The sequence below is a fragment of the Numenius arquata genome, chromosome 4, assembly GCF_964106895.1.
Source record: "Numenius arquata chromosome 4, bNumArq3.hap1.1, whole genome shotgun sequence".
Lineage (NCBI taxonomy): Eukaryota > Metazoa > Chordata > Aves > Charadriiformes > Scolopacidae > Numenius > Numenius arquata.
Genome location: NC_133579.1, coordinates 6036498 through 6053979, shown reverse-complemented (window position 1 = coordinate 6053979; position 17482 = coordinate 6036498). Strand labels below are relative to the sequence as shown.

At 46.1% G+C, this 17482-nt stretch overlaps 1 protein-coding gene across 1 annotated transcript; it reads left to right on the top strand.

The window, feature by feature from the left end:
- The first annotated feature begins 237 nt into the window (after positions 1–237).
- Positions 238–15931, top strand: VXN (vexin). The gene is made up of 6 exons (XM_074146785.1): positions 238–304; positions 3581–3636; positions 9082–9244; positions 12600–12661; positions 14582–14667; positions 15745–15931. Exons 1-6 carry the CDS (start codon positions 238–240, stop codon positions 15929–15931), a joined length of 621 nt encoding a protein of 206 aa, XP_074002886.1.
- The last annotated feature ends 1551 nt before the right edge of the window (positions 15932–17482 follow it).

Here is a 17482-nt window from a genome sequence, read left to right as displayed (position 1 = left end):
GAGGCTTAAAGTAACAGCTAAATTAAGTCTTTGCATTAATAGTATTCATAGAAAGGCAGATGGGAGCAGAAAATGTTGCAATGAAGAATATGGAATGAGATGAGATCACGGCATCGGTCTGTCCTTTGTAGATCTGGACAATGATCACAGAGCCAGATTGGATTAGTGAAACCTATTTACCAGAAGTTCAGAGCGGTTGCATGAAGCTGAAAGGCAGTCAGGAGGGAGAGGTGGAAAATGCACCAGATTTACAGCTGCAGCGACGAGAATTTGGAAGTTTTCACCACCGTGATTTCGTCCAAATGTGAGTACCTCGAAGCTGTAAGCGCCGCCGCGGGGTTGTCGTTTGGACGGAGGGGGGTATTTAGCATCGGGAGATTTCCGAAGGCAGCAGCTCGTCTCTTCTGCCACGGCTGAGCTCGGCTCGCCGCCCCGGCGCTCGCTGCCCTGGCACTGGAGCTAATCGGCACTGTGGTGGGGTAAAATCTCTGCACCGGCAAAATGGGGAGATCTGGAATTCGGTGTGGATGTACCTATGAGGTAATTGCTAAAAGCGACAGCTTGCAAACTGCACGGCTGTTCTGTGGCGATAGAAAAGAAAATGAAGTTTCTGCGAGCAGTTAGCAGCTCAGATGAACCGGGTGAACTGCGTGAATGTTGGATTTAAGTCCGCTGGCTCAATAAGTGGAACATTTCCAAAGCCGTGCCCTGGAAATGAATGCATGATTAACATTAATTGCTTGTAATGAAGACTAAGGACCGGACAAAGCCCAGTCTGCATTTGATTGAGCAAATTAGTTTAAACTCAATAGCTGTGTATTTCAGCAACAAGAAAAAGAAAGCAGGTAAAAGCAGGGAAAACAAATTGTGGGGCCAGATCAGATCTTTTCCTGCAAGCTGTGAGCACGAGCTCTCAGCTGCTTAATTTCAGAATGTGAGTGGAAATGACAAAGTGAACCCTCACCGTAATTGTTTTTGTTGCCCGAAAGCTGGGCTGTACATACAAACAGCCTTTTTTCAGGCAAATCCAGAAACATCATCGGCGAGGATTTGTTCTTCCTGCTCCTGCTCCAGCTCCCTGCAGAAAATCCTGTTTGCAGGGGGAGCCCCGCAGCCCCGCTGTTTGCGCTGCTGCCATTGTATTCCTGCACGAGGCGGGGGGGTCACTTCTGGCTCTACCTCCCTGAGCCACTCTTCTTTCAGCAGCTGTTCAAGCCAGTGCATGTTTGCTGGTGCTGTGACTTCCCTTTCATGCCTTGCCTTTCTTCAGCCCCTGTAAGCCCTTTGCCACTCACGCTGGCAGACAACAGGCAGGGAGCTGGACTGTGGATTACAGGTACTCTAAAAATACACAAATTTATTACTTGGGCACATTTTTGTGTTGTTCCTTGTGCAGCAGCCTGGGTATATCAATAACAGCGCAACAGTACTTGTTTCTGGTAGAAATCTATATAAACTGTGCTCCTCGCACTGTCCAGTAAACTACACACAATACCAGAGAGACATGAAGGTGATTCCTGGCATCACTAAACCTCCCTGCACTTCAGTGTTTTGCTTGTGAGCAATTAGTTTCGTCCTCACACAATGAAATTCCAGAAGTAAGGGTAATTGCAGCAGCTTCAAAAGCAAGTTATGAATTATTCCTAGGAAAAAAAACCAACCAACAAACCAACAGAAACAACCTTCATTATGCTTGTCTGGTTTTCATCCCACACTCACCAGGGTTTAAAATATAAAACGTGTCCTGCAGGAAGGAGAAGGCAGGGGGGGATCCCTGAGGATATCATGCTGTGCAAAGCAGACCATAATCAAACTGACAGCTTAGCACGCTCTCAGGCTCTATACGGGCAGATAACTTGTGACGTACAGTGTGGAAGCACCCTGTGCTGCAAGGGGTCGCTGGCAGGGACCCTGGGCAAGACTCATCCTCTCCCGTGTTACTGTCCTGGGTCACTGTGGGCAGAGCATTGGGCAAAACTTTATTTCTAGGCAGCCGGGTCCTAATGCTCAGCACTTACATCCTCACTGGGGAAACAAGAGGTGGCTTTTGGACAAACACAAGCCATTTAGGAAGAATAACTCTGGTCCCACCACCAGCTCTGCTTGTTCCAGAGCCCTGGAAAGCCTGGTCACTTGTGATTCCTGCCATCAGAGGAGAGGAGTTTGGCCGCAGAAATGAGCAGCCTTGAGTGAACTCCAGCTGCTTCCACAGCTTCAAAGCTCTCTGCAACCATAGATAGCAACGATGAGCGCCGCAGCTCCTGGAGTTGAATTCTTTACTTTGAGGGTGGCAAAGCCCTGGAACAGGCTGCCCAGAGAGGTGGTAGAGTCTCTGTCTCTGGAGATATTCAAAACCTGCCTGGATGTGTTCCTGTCCAGCCTGCTCTGTGTGACCCTGCTCTGGCAGGGGGTTGGACTAGATGATCTCCAGAGGTCCCTTCCAACCCCTACAATTCTGTGATTCTGTGAACGTATGCCAAAAACATAAAGGAGAGCTCACCTGGAGAGTAAACGTCACCCATAACAAACCTTCCTGACTCTTCAAAGCCTTTGGACTTTACACGGAGCCCCATTCACATGCCTCGCCCTCAGGGTCAGCCTTTAGAATTAATTAATTAGAATTAATTAATTCTCCAAATTTGGCAGGTTTTTGCAGGCCTGCTTCTGTCACTGGCTGCTAAATCCTGTAGTCGCGACTCTTGTATCCTGAACACAGAGGAGGGTAGTAATTTTAAAGGGCAAAGGGTAAGATATGGTGAGAGAGGTGGGAGTATCACTGAGTTTTTCAGGCCCGTTTCAAGTCCAACTGAAACAAGAAGTGTTCAAAGAATCTTCACTTTGTCCAAAAAAAGCCCCACCCGAAACCAATCGCTTCAGTCGAATCAAAAGCTTGGCTTATGGTCCTGGAATCTTGTGTGTCCAGTGGCTGGTGATCCTAATTTCCCTGTGATTTTGGTGTCTTCATGGGTTCAAGAAATAAAGTTGAGAGACAGACTTTTATGCACAGTGCCCCAAGTTAAAGAACCGAATGGGTCATTTTGAGTATCAAAAAAGAAAAGACTAGGCTTAGTGCAAATGTTGTGCTTTGGACTTCGTGCAGTAAAACTGAAATGATGTCATGAAGCAGTTTGAGCTTATCGAAAAAGTCTCTATCTAGATAAAATGTATGACCTCTCCAGAGATAAGGAACAAACTAGTCATGTTTGAAGGTGACTGGGTGGAAGGAGAAGCTCATTTCCTTCTGAAACATCACCAGATGGGAGGCCAGATGAAAACTCGGGCAGGAGAAGGACGCTTCCTCCTGGAAGTCTATGGCAGAGGTGCAGAAACCTGGGGATGGCTGTTGCCCTGTGCCAACGGGTATCTGTATTGTGTAGCTAGAGCATGGTCTCCGAGATGACATTAAAATGGACTTTCTTTTGGCTTGTTTCAGCTGGAATCCGCCTTAAACCCATTCTTCTTCCCCCCCTCTCCACCGTGCCCCCGATGTATTCTCACAGAGGACTTTTAGAGGCATGTTTAACCTCACCTTCTCTGTCTCCACTGCACCCTGACTATGTTCCTGTTCTTCTTTTCGCAGCATGTAGTCCTGCCCGACGACGAGCCAAAAGTACACAGCACATCCTAGCAAAGAGCGTAAGAAAAAAATCTCCTTTTCTCTCCCTCTGGTTTTTTTTTTCAATTCTAGTGGGTTACACTTACCCTTAAAAAATGCTGTGGAAAAATGGGAATTGTATCTTTCAGGGCAAAGCACAATGGCGTCTGATGCAGGGAGTGGGGCGGGAAAGGGAAATGGGAGTTTCTGTAAAGCTACAGTTTATTTACAGGAGCGCTTTCAAACTTCAAAAAATACAGTCTGTCTGTGCAGAGCCAGTCAAAATGAACATCACAGCTTATCAACACGGGTCATCTGAGGGAATCGCAGGCTTAGTTCTTATCCATAAAGCCCTAATAACAATGACAGAGGGACAGGCAGGCAGGAAAAGCAAACAAATCACATCGATACATGCATGTGTTAGTCAAGGAGCCAATATTCCATTCCCTGGGGAATGTGGGACAAAACCACCAAGCGATGGACTGTAACCTCGACTCAGAAAGATGTCTCTGAGAGAGCCACAGGAGGATGCTTGTCCCTTGATCCCGGTGGTGCTTGCCTGTCCTCGACTCACCCCCGGTGCACAGGCACAGTGCGCACAGCTGGAGCTTTCCCCGCTCCCTGCAGGTGAGGTTCCCCCCCGAGATTCAAAGAACTGAACATTTTTCATGCTCCGAGAAAATGTTTTCCAAGTTTGGACACTTTGACAAACAGGCCTGAGGTTTCTTATCTTGAGAGCCAGTTTTCCCTCCTTAAATCCACCGGGCCCATTCACAACCCCTTCCACGATCCTTTTGTCGCGGTTCTGACTTGCAGAAGTGACGGCCTCTTTCTCTTGTGCGTATCAAAGCACTTTTTACAAGCTTTCAGACTCTTTTGCCGAAGCATTTCTCCTCACTGCAAGACCTGTCTCTTCTCTAGCACTTTGTTGAAATATTTTACTCCGTGGCCTTTCCTTTTCCCGTGCCCTATCCCGCTTCCCAGCTCCATCCTCGTTTCTAAATAGCCTCCTCTTTGTATTCCTGATTCCCATTTTTTCCCGTCGAACCATAGGTCCCTCCTCATTACCACACTTACCCATGCACTGGAAAAAAAACTCGCTACATTCACTCCCATCCCCTCTCTTGATTATTAAAGCAGGTCACAGGATCCCGATACTTCACAGGGTGCCTGACGTGGTCCCCGGGAAGGGTCAGTAACACGCCTGTGGGGTTTGAGTAAAAACTGTATCTGTGTTTTTTTTTCTCAAAGTGTGAAAAATCTTATTTTTATCCCCTAACTCAGGGTGAGGTTTCAAAATGACTTTTCATTCCAAATGAGGGTGAAAGCCAGAGTGCCGGAGTGTTACTCAAAATAAGCCATTTTGAGATACCCCTTTTTTTTATTTGTTATGCCTTTGGTATATTTTGGTTTCCATGTAATATAAAAATAGCAAAAAAGTCCAAACCAAAAGCAAACTATTCCGACTTAATAAAACAAAATGCTCAGATAATTTCTCAATTTTTTTTTGGACAAAGTAGATAGTTTTCCATTATTTCCAGATAAATTTCCAGATTCTAACCAGAATTTTCTCATAAAATTATTCAGCTGGAAGATTTTCAGATAGCTCTCATCAAAATTCAGGGCAACTGTATGTCTGTTGTAATGTTTCCAATCTCAGCAGATAGAGAGTTGTTTCTGCTAAATGGGAGCCTCTAATATTAAATTTGGACTGGATCAGATGGTGTAGCAGCACTGCAGTCATAAAGGTCTAAGAAAATAAGATAAGAAAGTCCCTGTTTTGTTGCTGTATTTTTAGAGGACTTTTTTTTTTTTCTTCCTTTGGGGCTTTCCTGACCCCAGTTAAAGATGGGCTGTGGCTCCAGCTCAGAACAGGAGCAAAGCTCTCAAACCAAAGCGATGGGCACAGTCAGCTCTCAGACTTGTGCCTCCTTCCCCTTCTTCAGCGCGATGCAGCTGCTCACAGCAGCTCAGGCTCAAGCATTCAAATAACTAGCCCCTACTGGAATATACGTGCCTGCGAGGAAGTTGTGATTGCCAATTTCTAGACCCACAGAAAAGTAGCGGAATGATTATGTCTTTCTTTTTTCTTTTTTTTTTTTTTTTCACTTTTAACCCCGCACCTGCAGCCAGTGCTGCAGAAATGCCTCAGCTAACACGAAATCTTCTGTTCTGGTGATTGCAGTGGGTGCACAACTTTAATCCTCGGCAAGGGCAAAAATAGCAAGCAACATGGACATCTGCCAGACCTTTTTTTTCACGGCAGAAATACCCAAGCAGTGTAGCATTAAGTGATTTAACATTCAAATGACTGACCTTGTTGGGGGGGTAACATCCATCCCATTCAAGAACGCACCCCAAAAGCACAAGCATGGCTGTGGAAGGGTGAGAGAAAGGGGGAAAGACCTTCTTTTTTTTTTTTTTAATTGTTTCACCAATATGCTAATCTGCAGTTCTTATTGCCCTACTAAGAGTTATTTCCAGTGATAGTAGATCCTTCCCTTCTCTTGCCTTGCTCTCCTTTGGGTAGAACTGTCTGGACACCAATACATGGTTACTTTGCAGAAAAATGGCAAATCCCTCTGTACATGCTAGTGCTGCCACATAAAAAATTGGATCAGCATTAGACCATCAAAAAGAGCTTAACTCTACAAATCTGGCATTTCCTCCGCTAACAAGCACTTGTTGTTCAGCTTCTGAGCTTCAAAGTTTTATCCAAAGCCAGATGTTTAATCATCACCTTTTCTGGTTGGTTGTTGGTGTGGAGATGGGATTTGGGGTCCAGAAGCAGGATTGTTGGAACAACATCTGCGCTGCTCTGCGACCCTCCTGCATCCTCCGTGTCCCCTGCTTAACACAGCTAATTCTGACAGCGGATATGCCAGGCAGTAAAGTTCACAAAAAAGAGACTTTTCTGAACTCTGAACTCAGAGCCAGCATCCTTCAAGCAGACTGAGCTGGTTAAGGGACTTACAGGTTCTAAAAACAGTAATTTTTTTTAGAGAGCAGATTACTAATTCTGCATAGTTTGGCTGACTCTGCCATTCACACAGATTTAGATTTCCTGGTGCAACTAGAAAAGAAAAGTGACTTCCAGCTGATCCTTCTGCCTTACCCTAGGTACCCTAGAGAAATGTCAGCTCCAGTTTAGATCAAAACTGTGCTACAGCAGGTTTAGTTTCCTGACCTAGATAAGTCTTTCCATATTACAGTAATGGGTGAGGTAGCCAAAGTCACGGTGAAATCTTCAATTAGGAGATAAGAAACTCCAAAAGTGTACTACAGCCAAATGGCGCAAACATAGATGTTAAGTGAACACGTGCTGTAGAGGTTGTGCTGTTTAATCCAGCTGTAATGGAAAATGGCATTGCAACTTATTTGTACAGATTCTTCTGCTTGAAGGCGTTTTGGCGTTACTGATACGGCATGTAGGAAGGAATCTCACAAACATCGACAATGTGCCTAAATAATTCCTGCTATTAGTGGCATTCAAAATCCTGCTTCCGTTTCCCAAACTGAATTCCATCCCTTGCAGCCCATAAGGCAGATTGTTAAGTTTCGAGTCAGTGGTGGTTCACACTGATCAAATAAGCCACTTTCAGGATTAGAGACGACTGCAGCCAGCATCCTACTTACCAAAAATGCTCTTTCCAGGACCTTGCAAAAGAAACAACCTCAGGTGCCTCAGTAGCAGGGGGCTGACGACATTTTCTGTCACACGCCAAAGAGGACTGAGTGTGACCAAGAGCACTGAGCACAACTCCAGAGCTGGGGGCAAAAGCAGAGCTTTATGGCATCCCTTGAAATCTGGAAGAGCTCAGTTCACATGGGGATGTCACGAGGGACCACTGCCAGGCACAGCCTCATCACATTCATGATGAATACAGGTGTCTCCACCATTGTCACTGTGGTTTCGGTGGGGTAATGCCTCTGGCCAGCAGCTCGCAATGTTCGAGTGGTCAGGGCGTGCGTGGACACAGGAGGACAGAGGGATGGGGAGGTCCTGGAACTGGTCCAGGGGCAGCTGGGAGAGAACAAGCTGCTTGAACAGGCACAGGAGGCCTCTCACCACCAGCATCATCCTCATTTCTGACTTACCGGAGTGATGCTGAGGCTTGGCTTTGTCCAGCAGTGTCAGATTCGTGGCCAGTAGAGCTGGGCCCTCAACACTGGGCATGTCCTTAAGCAGTTTACGGAGCAGGGACTGTGTTAGGCTGTGTGCCAAAATCTATGGAACTAAGAGAAAACCCCTCTTTGGTCTTGGATTAGGCTTTGGTTGCCTCACCAGCCCTTTCCAGCAGTGTTTTTGCCTGCTGTTTCTCTTCCTTGTCCTGCTGGTCAGTGGGATCTAAATCATGGTGCCTTCTTCAGACTCCTGCGGGTATGTGGAGTCAAAAGAATGAAAAGTGGTCAGGTTGGGGGTTCTCTTTTTTCCTGCTTTGGAAAACATTGGTGTGCATATGTTTTTATACCTGTGTGAAAATTAATTTACACAGAATATAGTAGACTAATGGCAAACTGAATCTGAACTTACTTAAAGAAAATGGCCACTTTTGTATGAGGGGACATGCTTGATTGCGGTTTTGATTGCGTGTAAGCAGAGCCATAGATGGAATTAAGGCATGCTCTATGCCAATAGCGGGCTGCTCACTTGCGGGTCTCAGTCTTGAGACAAAATAACTCTACTTATATGTAAAACACATAGATGGCAACTATCAGTTATCAGTTAAATGCAAGTAACTGCTTTTCTCGTGGTCTTGCAGCATAAGATCAACACAAGTAAGTCTGATGGGAAACAGTCTGAATAGATGCCATGTGTCTGGTTTGCTTGCTGGTTTGGGTCTTCGCCCTGTTTAACTGGTTCTCTCTCTGACAGTAGCTCTTGACTTTGTTCACGCTCATTTTCAAGGACTCTGTTCGAGATGCAGGGAGCCTGATGTTCGAAGGTGCAGATCTCAGTGAGTTTTGTTTGTGCAAGCTAATGTTCGTGAACGTTAATCTCTAGAAGCACAATTATTCACCACCTTGTATCCTCTGTAGTCATTTACCAGGTATAAAATTTAAGTCCAAAAGACAGAAGAAAGAGCATTTGTAATTCACGTTGTATAAGTTTAACTGATTGCCCAGGATATAATGCAATGCAAAATTGAATTTGAGCTGTCTGGAAGGCATATCCTATTCAGTAGATGTTGAAAAGGACCACATTTCAGTCCCCTGAGGAGAATACAGAAAGGTGCAACTAAGAGCTGTGTCCCAGAGAGACCCCACATGATTTTTCCCATATTTTCGTATATCCCATGCACGGAGGCAGGAGCCAAACAAACCAGACCCCATAAATCCCACAGTCCCCACCCAACAAAATCCCCTTCAGGTGACAGTAAAGCAGTGGGAAGAGCAAGCACCATGCTGCTCCCTTCACAGACCTTGACAGACCACCTAATCTCCAAGGCCGGGTGTAACGGGATGGTTTTGCCTCTTCCCCGCAGGTGGTAGCCATATCCGATCATCGGCCCCACAGGCCCGAGAAGCTGCAGCCCCACCAGGGTGACCTCCTCCACATGCTGTACAGTGAAGAGGAGGAGCAGGGCTTGGGCCATCTGCAGAGTGGGCATCGGGGACCTTGCCCCACCAAGGGCACTGCCCGGCACGGTGAGTCTGCACAAGTGGCTTTATTCCTCTGTGGCTTCAGAACACTTTTAGATCATAGAATCATAGAATCATAAAATCATAGAATGGTTTGGGTTGGAAGGAACCTTAAAGATCATCCAGTTCCTACCCCCTGCCATGGGCAGGGACACCTCCCACCAGACCAGGTTGCTCAAAGCCCCATCCAGCTTGGCCTTGAACACCTCCAGGGATGGGGCATCCACAGCTTCTCTGGGCAACCTGTTCCAGTGTCTCACCACCCTCACAGCAAAGAATTTCTTCCTAAGATCTCATCTAAATCTCCCCTCTTTCAGTTTAAAACCCTTCCCCCTCATCCTATGGCTCCACTCCCTGATCAAGAGTTCCTCCCCATCTCTCCTGTAGCCCCTTTAGGGACTGGCAGGGGCTCTAAGGTCTCCCTGGAGCCTTCTCTTCTCCAGGCTGAACAACCCCAACTCTCTCAGTCTGTCCTTATAGCAGAGGTGCTCCAGCCCTCTGGTAATTTTTGTGGCCCTCCGCTGGACCCATTCCAATAGGTCCATGTCCTTCCTGTGCTGAGGACCCCAGATTTGGACACAGTGCTCCAGGTGGGGTCTCACCAGAGCAGAGTAGAGGGGCAGAATCCCCTCCCTTGCCCTCCTGGCCATGCTTCTTTTGATGCAGCCCAGGATGAGGTTTGCTTTTGGCCGGCTCATGTCAAGCTTCTCATCCACCAACACTCACAACACACACAGATATTGCAGTCTTCCAGTTTGCAGCCAAGCAGGCATTTTTTTATGTACCTGGAAGATACTTCCATGCTTAAAAGATCCAGTGGAATTAATACGATAATGACCGTGGCATTGCAGAGCTCTTGCTTTCTTTGGAGTCATAAACTCACTTTATTCAGTCATAGATGCTCCCTTTCCAAAGGCTGACAATACTTCAGAGATGATGGATTACCTATTACTGAGTTTGCCTGAATCATCATATTATATAAGATCTCCGCTTAGAACCTCCCAGAACATAATTATTTGGGATGAAATTTTCAATTCTGGATGTCAGCCACAGACCTGATTTTGGTTTTTTTCAACAAAAACTTGTTCAGCATATTTGTGAGAACTTGTGAAGAAAAGACAGAGTTTGCCAATGCAAAACCAAGGAACTGGGTAAACATAAATAAACTGGTCATTCAGCTCCTTCAACGCTGGTGTGTTGTGTTTGGAAGGTTGAAGCTGGAGCTGGGCCATGCAGTTTGGCAAGGGGTGGCCTTTTAATCAAAAAATGCATCTTTTGCTCTCCATGAAAAACCACCTAGGTACAATCAAGTCATAAACCTTTGAAAAAATCCCATATGGCACGTGTTTGGTAGAGACATTGGACATTTAGCTCTTGAAAAGGGCTTAATCTGTAAAGCAGATACTACCATGAAGGTGGCATGTTCTTCACACCACCGGTCTGCAACCGCACTGCTCATCGGCCATCCCATTGGAACACAGACCAGACAAGAGTGGGGCCTGGGAAGCTGGGAAGGAACAAAACTGAGCTTGGGACCGTAGGGAAAGATCTTAAACTGGGACTAGAGCCAAGAAATGGCTGAACAAAGAGCTGGGGCTTCAGGGCTGGAGCGGGGAGAGGAGGAGGAGTGGCTGGGACTGGCTGTGGGGTAGCGGGTGGCAGAGAGGTGGCAGGGGAGAAAGGAGGAACTGCTGGTCTCTGCTGTCAGGGGAAACAAGGTGGAGGATGACAGATAGGTGGGAACAGGAGAAAAGACACAGGAATCCAAAAAGAATGGAGGATGAAATGGCTTTGGTCCAATTCTGGTATTTCATAACTTTTTAGTGCCTGACTTTACAAATAGAGTTATGAAGTGAGGTACGTGTCTGTTTTCATTAATCTCTGTACAAATGTGACCTCCACAAAAAATTTCACCCTTCAAAAACTTTAACTTTCTTACTGGAAATAGTTGCGTCTGTAGAGTTTTCCAGCCTTGCTCCGTAGGCAAGTAATGTTGAATATTAAAGAGACTTCAGATTTGGTAAAGCGCAACTTGAAATCTGGCTCATGGAGGGAACAGTTCAACTTCCAGAGGAAGTGAAAAATGTGTAAACAAGAGCATAGATGAGATCACCAACACACTTACTGCCAGCATCCAAAACCCTACACAGGTACCAAAGCATAAGGACAGGGCATTCCAGCGTGCAGGAAGGCGAGTAAGTGTAGTAGAAGGCCAGAACAAGAAACCCTTGACTGCACCCAAAGCTGTGCTTTGCTTCACAGGATAGATAGATTTAAAAAAAAAAAAATAAAAAATTGCACTTATTCTCCAGGAAGGAAGTACTCACTTCCATACCAAGTTTTTGTAGAAGTACTCAGCTTGGAAATGCAGGGCATGTCAGAATAACAGATGTGGAGCAACCCCTGTCTCGGGCCTGGACATCCGTAGCACCTTCTGGAGGTGGAATTCACACCACACCCAGCCACCACTGTCCTGAAGAGTGCTTATGAACCTGAAGCCACGAGGACTTACTACGGCTTACATATTTTGCTAAAACTTTGCCGGAACATTTTCTATATCTAATAAGAAGAGGGACAGGCTGAAGGGAAGAGTCAGACAATATGAGAGGGAAAAAAAAAGTAAAAAATGTGGCCATTAGCTGAAGCATTGATGCCTGAAGCCACTTGCTGAATACTGTTAGTGCCTAATACGCAAGATGAGAGGAGGTAATTGAATTAAACTTTGATGTGAGGGATACAGTTAGGTACCTAATGGAATTACTGGCTGGGGAAGGGAGGAGGGAGGTGGGGAGCAGGAAGAGAGAGGCTGGTTAGGATATTTATCATGGTCACATATTGCCCCCAGAAGGAGAAGACAGCTCTGATTGCAAACTCATGCTGGAGACAACACTGTAAGCAGCACCTTGGCTATTTCTGATGTTTGCTGTCATTATTTATATTCCATTGGTCACAGCAGTTGTGAATTGTATTCTGTCCTCTGTCTTGGTCAATCTTGGTGTTTCTGTAGACACTTGCTCTTCAGTTACCTGAATGTCCTTTTGAAAAACAGCAGACAACCGAAAATGGCCAGGAACAGAAAGAAAGGGGAAAAAAAAGAAAATTAAAAAAAAAAAGAGATCTTCATATTCCCACAGCCAAATGGGAGGATTTGGCTCCATGAAAAAATCTGGCATCCCTTACTCATGTATTTCCTCGGCACAACTAGCAGGAACGTCAGTGAGCATTTCGTCAAATCTAGTGGGACCACAACCTGAATTTGGGCTCTGTTCCTGTCTGGGTTTAACTGCATGGAAGGAGGCTTTTAATAAAACTGTGCCAATGGGATAATTACCGATAATGCCATGTTTCTTACGCTTTGCAGTGGGAATTACTAAGCGAGAGTCATCCAACTCCTGTAATCACCTGCTGGATGGAAAATCTTTGGTAAGTAAATACAAGCAAGACCAACTCCCACTGTCTGATGCATCTTAAAACCCAGTACCTGTCAGCATGTCCCACATGAACAGCATGTCAGTCTGTCACAGTACGTGCAGATTTCACAGTCTTCGTTAAGGCTTTGAGAAATAATTTATGCCAGAGGATCCTTAGCTGGGAGCAAAGACTGGCATAGAATGGCTGCCCCTCAGGGAACCAGGAAGGGTTGTGGGGTGGAAACAGGCAGGCTCCCGTTCCAGATGCCCAGCCACCTGCACGAGCTGGGAGGAATTAACCTCTTCTTTCTCAGGGAATTTCACGAATTGGGGGGAAAAAAATAATTTCTGAAGTGGAACAAGCATCAAATAATTCATATTCTCCAGAATGCTAACCTGACACGATACATCATATGAAAACCAAAAATATGCTCTGTAATGGTCAGACAAAATGTTTTGGTTAAAAATGACCCAGCTTTACTAAAGCATTTTCCCTCCCTTCTTTTTCTTACCAAAAAAAAAATTAGAAAATTTCAAAGTCCCTACATTTTATAAAAATTAGATTTTCAACCAGGAAATAGTCCTTTGAAATGTTTCTGACCAATACCAGACCATGCTATAGAAACTTCATGGCTTCAAATGCTCTTGTGGGTGGCTGCAATATACTTCCTAGCTGGCAGCTGGGCTACGCTCAAGAGAAATGACTGTACGATATTGAAGGATGGTCAAAATTAATTCAGTGTAATGAAACTAATTGCACCGGCCAGTAGTTAATCTGGTTAAGCTTCAAAGGATACTTGCAAAAATGATTTCAGGGATAATTACAGAGGGCACCTAAACATGTCCAGTCTCAGGAGAAATAACCCTAGACAGTTTAAGACTGGTCATAGTGGTGACAACAATATGAAGAAATTTTTCAGTATTGCCAGTAAAATCAGTGTGTTTATGGCCTGAAATGACAAGAGCGTGTCACAATTTGGACATATTTTTCTATTTCTGGGCAACCCACAGGTTAGCTTACCATCTAGGAGGACGCGCCACTCTCAGTGGCCTGTTTGTGGGAAAATGTGACTCAGTTCTGGCGGGCAATATGCGATCAAATAAGACAAGGAGGAAGTCGACGATTAGGCACTTGTGGGGCTGTGGCAGAACTGGGGCAGGAACCAGAGGTCTCCCCCACCTCGCGAAGCGGCACCCAGCAAAACTGGGAAACGTTTCTGAACGTGGCTCAAGAAGCAGGGATGGCTGGGACAGCTGCTCCACAGCCAGCAGTGGAGGTGACCAGTGAAGAGCTGCAAGAGTCAGTCTGCACAAAGCCTCGCCTCCTTGGAGAGCTAGGCATAAAAATTAGGGAATAAAGAGTTCTGCTGGGCTCCCTCCTTTGATGGGAGGTGTAATTCTTGCTCATACGAGCCCTGTGCTGGGCTCAGGGAGACCGTTCATGTGAGCAATCAGTGTTTCTGTGGGTAAGAGTTGGGCAGTCGACTCCTTAGCCAGCCTGCTTTCTCTTGTTAAGAGATTTACTGTACAGAATCATAGAATCGTAGAATCGCCTGGGTTGGAAGGGACCTTTCAGATCATCGAGTCCAACCATCAACCTAACACTGATAAAAGCCATCACTAGACCATATCTCTAAGCACTATGTCTGCTCGGCTTATAAATATCTCCAGGGATGGTGACTCCACCACTTCCCTAGGCAGCCCATTCCAGTGCTTGATAACCCTTTCAGTGTAAAAATTTTTCCTAATATCCAATCTCAGCCTCCCCTGGCGCAACTTGAGGCCGTTTCCTCTTGTCCTATTGCCTGTTCCTTGGGAGAAGAGACTGACCCCCCATCTCTCTACAACCTCCTTTCAACCTCTTTCCTCAGATGAACCCGGGGTCCCTACTCATCAGTGGCATTTCCTAATGATGAGCTTTTTCCTCCCGCAGTTCCCACCGTCGCCGGTTGCCCATATCACAGCGAGAGGGGTGGCTGTCACAGACTCGCCCGCTGGCGACAGCTCTTCGATGGAAGAGTAAGTCCCTTCCCACACCCCCAGCCAAACCCATCAGGGCTGCGTGTGGGGCACTGCAAGGCAGGGTAGGGGATGGGCCACCTCCACCGCAGCTCACCCTCTCACCGGAAACACAAGGAAGCACTCAGCTGCAGATCTCCTCTGAATCACAGCTGTAACACCTCAGTGATTTACAGTAAAGCTGTGCCACTTGCTTCCCAACGCCAGGGAGAGATCAGCCAAAGGACATACTGATTATATCATCAGCCATGGCCATTTATACAGCTGCCCCAGTGCCAGTTACAGCTCTGCTTTATCACTAGAAAGAAAAGCACCTAAATTCAAAATCTAAGTATTTTCCCCTTAGGGAACCTGTGATCATAGAATCATAGAATGGTTCAGGTTGGAAGGGACCTTAAAGATCATCGAGTTCCAACCCCCCTGCCATGGGCAGGGACACCTCCCACCAGACCAGGTTGCTCAAAGCCCCATCCAGCCTGGCCTTGAACCCCTCCAGGGATGGGGCAGCCACAGCTTCTCTGGGCAACCTGTTCCAGTGTCTCACTGCTCTCACAGCAAAGAATTTCTTCCTGAGATCTCATCTAAATCTCCCCTCTTTCAGTTTATAACCCTTCCCCCTCATCCTATGGCTTCCCTCCCTGATCAAGAGTCCCTCCCCATCTCTCCTGGAGCCCCTTTAGGGACTGGAAGGGGCTCTAAGGTCTCCCTGGAGCCTTCTCTTCTCCAGGCTGAACAACCCCAACTCTCTCACCCTGTCCTCACAGCAGAGGTGCTCCAGCCCTCTGATAACATTTGCCGTAAGGCAGTTTAGAAAATGTAATTAAATATTTTTTAAACAAAGCTTTATTGTCTTTAAGTGTAATTAAGGAACAGCTTGATCACTGCACTCATCAGTAGGCAGTGAATCCAGACAGGAATCCGGGTGGTATTTGAGGTGCCGCCATTGCCAGCTGAGGGACAGTAACAAGCTTATTGTCACAGTGTCCTCGCACTTTAGTTTTCAGTGGCCAGTCATCATAAGCAGGGAAGAAAGGCCACGGAGGTGGATGTTTTATGTGTCTGTGCTTTATTTGCCAGCCACAGGCATCGCTGGAGGAAGACGGTAGAGTACGACCTGACCCTGCCACCAGGAGCAGAAGCTTCCCTACCGCTGACGGGAGGCAGCCTGTGTGGGACACCCAGCCTCCTGAGGAAGATGTGGATGAAGCACAAGAAGAAGTCAGAGTACCTGGGGGCAACCAATAGTGCCTTTGAGGCGGACTGATAAGGCTCGGCATCACTTGGAAAGACAGCAGGTCCTTTACCCAGGACAAGGTGCTCTAGGATTGATGAGGGAACAGACACAGCACAGCTCACCCAGGAAAACAATATCCTTTTTATTACTTGATGCCATTGCCTCAGAACGTTGGGAGAAAGGCTAGCTGAAGTAAAAATGGTGAACATGACACAACTCCCTGGCCTGCCTTTGTTGCGATAGACTGAAATCCCAAGTACCCTACTAGATTTACGTCTTGACTCAATGACGCTGAAACTACTGCTGGCCCATTCAACATTTTACTCATCCTGTCTGACTCAGCGCGGGCTCACGACAAGAAGAGCCTGCCCTGAGGTTTGTGTGTTGCTGCACGGCAACAGGTCGATCACAGAGTGCCATTAAGTCCCAGGGGTCTGCTCGTCGTGTACCACTGCTTGTCCACTTCCCCCTCTCATATCATGAGATAAAAACCACATCTTACGATATGCTTGGTTGAACGACGTACACTAAACATCTTTTTTTTTTTCTTCCGTTTTGATATTTCAAGACAGGAGTAAAAGACGCAAACATTGTAAAAGAACGGGTGAGTCAGAACTGAGAAAATTTGCAAACGCACATTTACCAAACTTGTGACAAGCGGCTGGTGGTTCAAAGGGTCCTCCCAGATCAAACCATGAACAACTGGATAACCTCAGGAGGTGCTTTCTTCCATAGAACCTGCTTATGTGTTTACTTCTAGTCCGCAACTTACTCTCTACCTTTGTGGTACAGGATAGTTCACCAACTGCACAAAATACCAGGAGGAAGGAAGAGATGTCAGTGGTGCAAGTAGGTGACTAAACACGAGATATTTGCATATAGGAGACCTGTGCTTAAGAATAGATGGATTTAATGGAATTTGCTCCAAAATTTTTCCCCAAATTCTTTTCAAATTTAGAAATTGCTGGTCATGGCCTCTTGGATTTTCCTCTCAAAAAAAAAATTTTACAAAAAAGGTTTCACCAGTGTTACAGATGATATTATATTAGTCATGAATGGCACTTGTCTCATATGAATGCTCCCCTGGTTATTATAAAAGACTTTGGTTTGCCTAAGTTCAGGACTTTAAATATAAAATTGGAGGAAGTGTATCTCCTGTTGCTCGTAGTAATGACGATCTTCTCTAATTAAACTGCCAGTGCTCCAAAGCGTAAATGAAAAATAAAGGTCTTACTCTGTGACAGAAGCAGAGGAAAGAAGCTCCCACCTGAAGCTTGCTTGCCTGCAGCCGGCGTAGTAAAGCATAGCGAGATGCTGTCATACACAGTGCCACGGAACTGAGGTGAGGAGGCTCCAGAGCCGTGAAACCACCAAAGGTCTGAACCTTACGTCGGCAGCATTAACGGCGGTTACAGCTCCTTCTCTTCCTACCACAACCATCTGGGCAACTTCTGCATTTGGGGTACCTGCTGACTTCATTCACCGCTTCCATCTTCAACCTGGACTTAAAAAAAAAAAAGCATATTCTGAGTTTCTCTTACAGCAGAGGATTGAGGGGGCCTTGAATTACAACCTGGAGAG

Bases quoted from the DNA above. Each gene is read 5' to 3' on its own strand.
- VXN (XM_074146785.1), top strand. From the start codon at position 238: ATGCACCAGATTTACAGCTGCAGCGACGAGAATTTGGAAGTTTTCACC. The intron at 9,245-12,599 runs GTGAGTCTGCAC...TACGCTTTGCAG, and splicing joins CAAGGGCACTGCCCGGCACG to TGGGAATTACTAAGCGAGAG. The intron at 14,668-15,744 runs GTAAGTCCCTTC...TTTATTTGCCAG, and splicing joins GACAGCTCTTCGATGGAAGA to CCACAGGCATCGCTGGAGGA.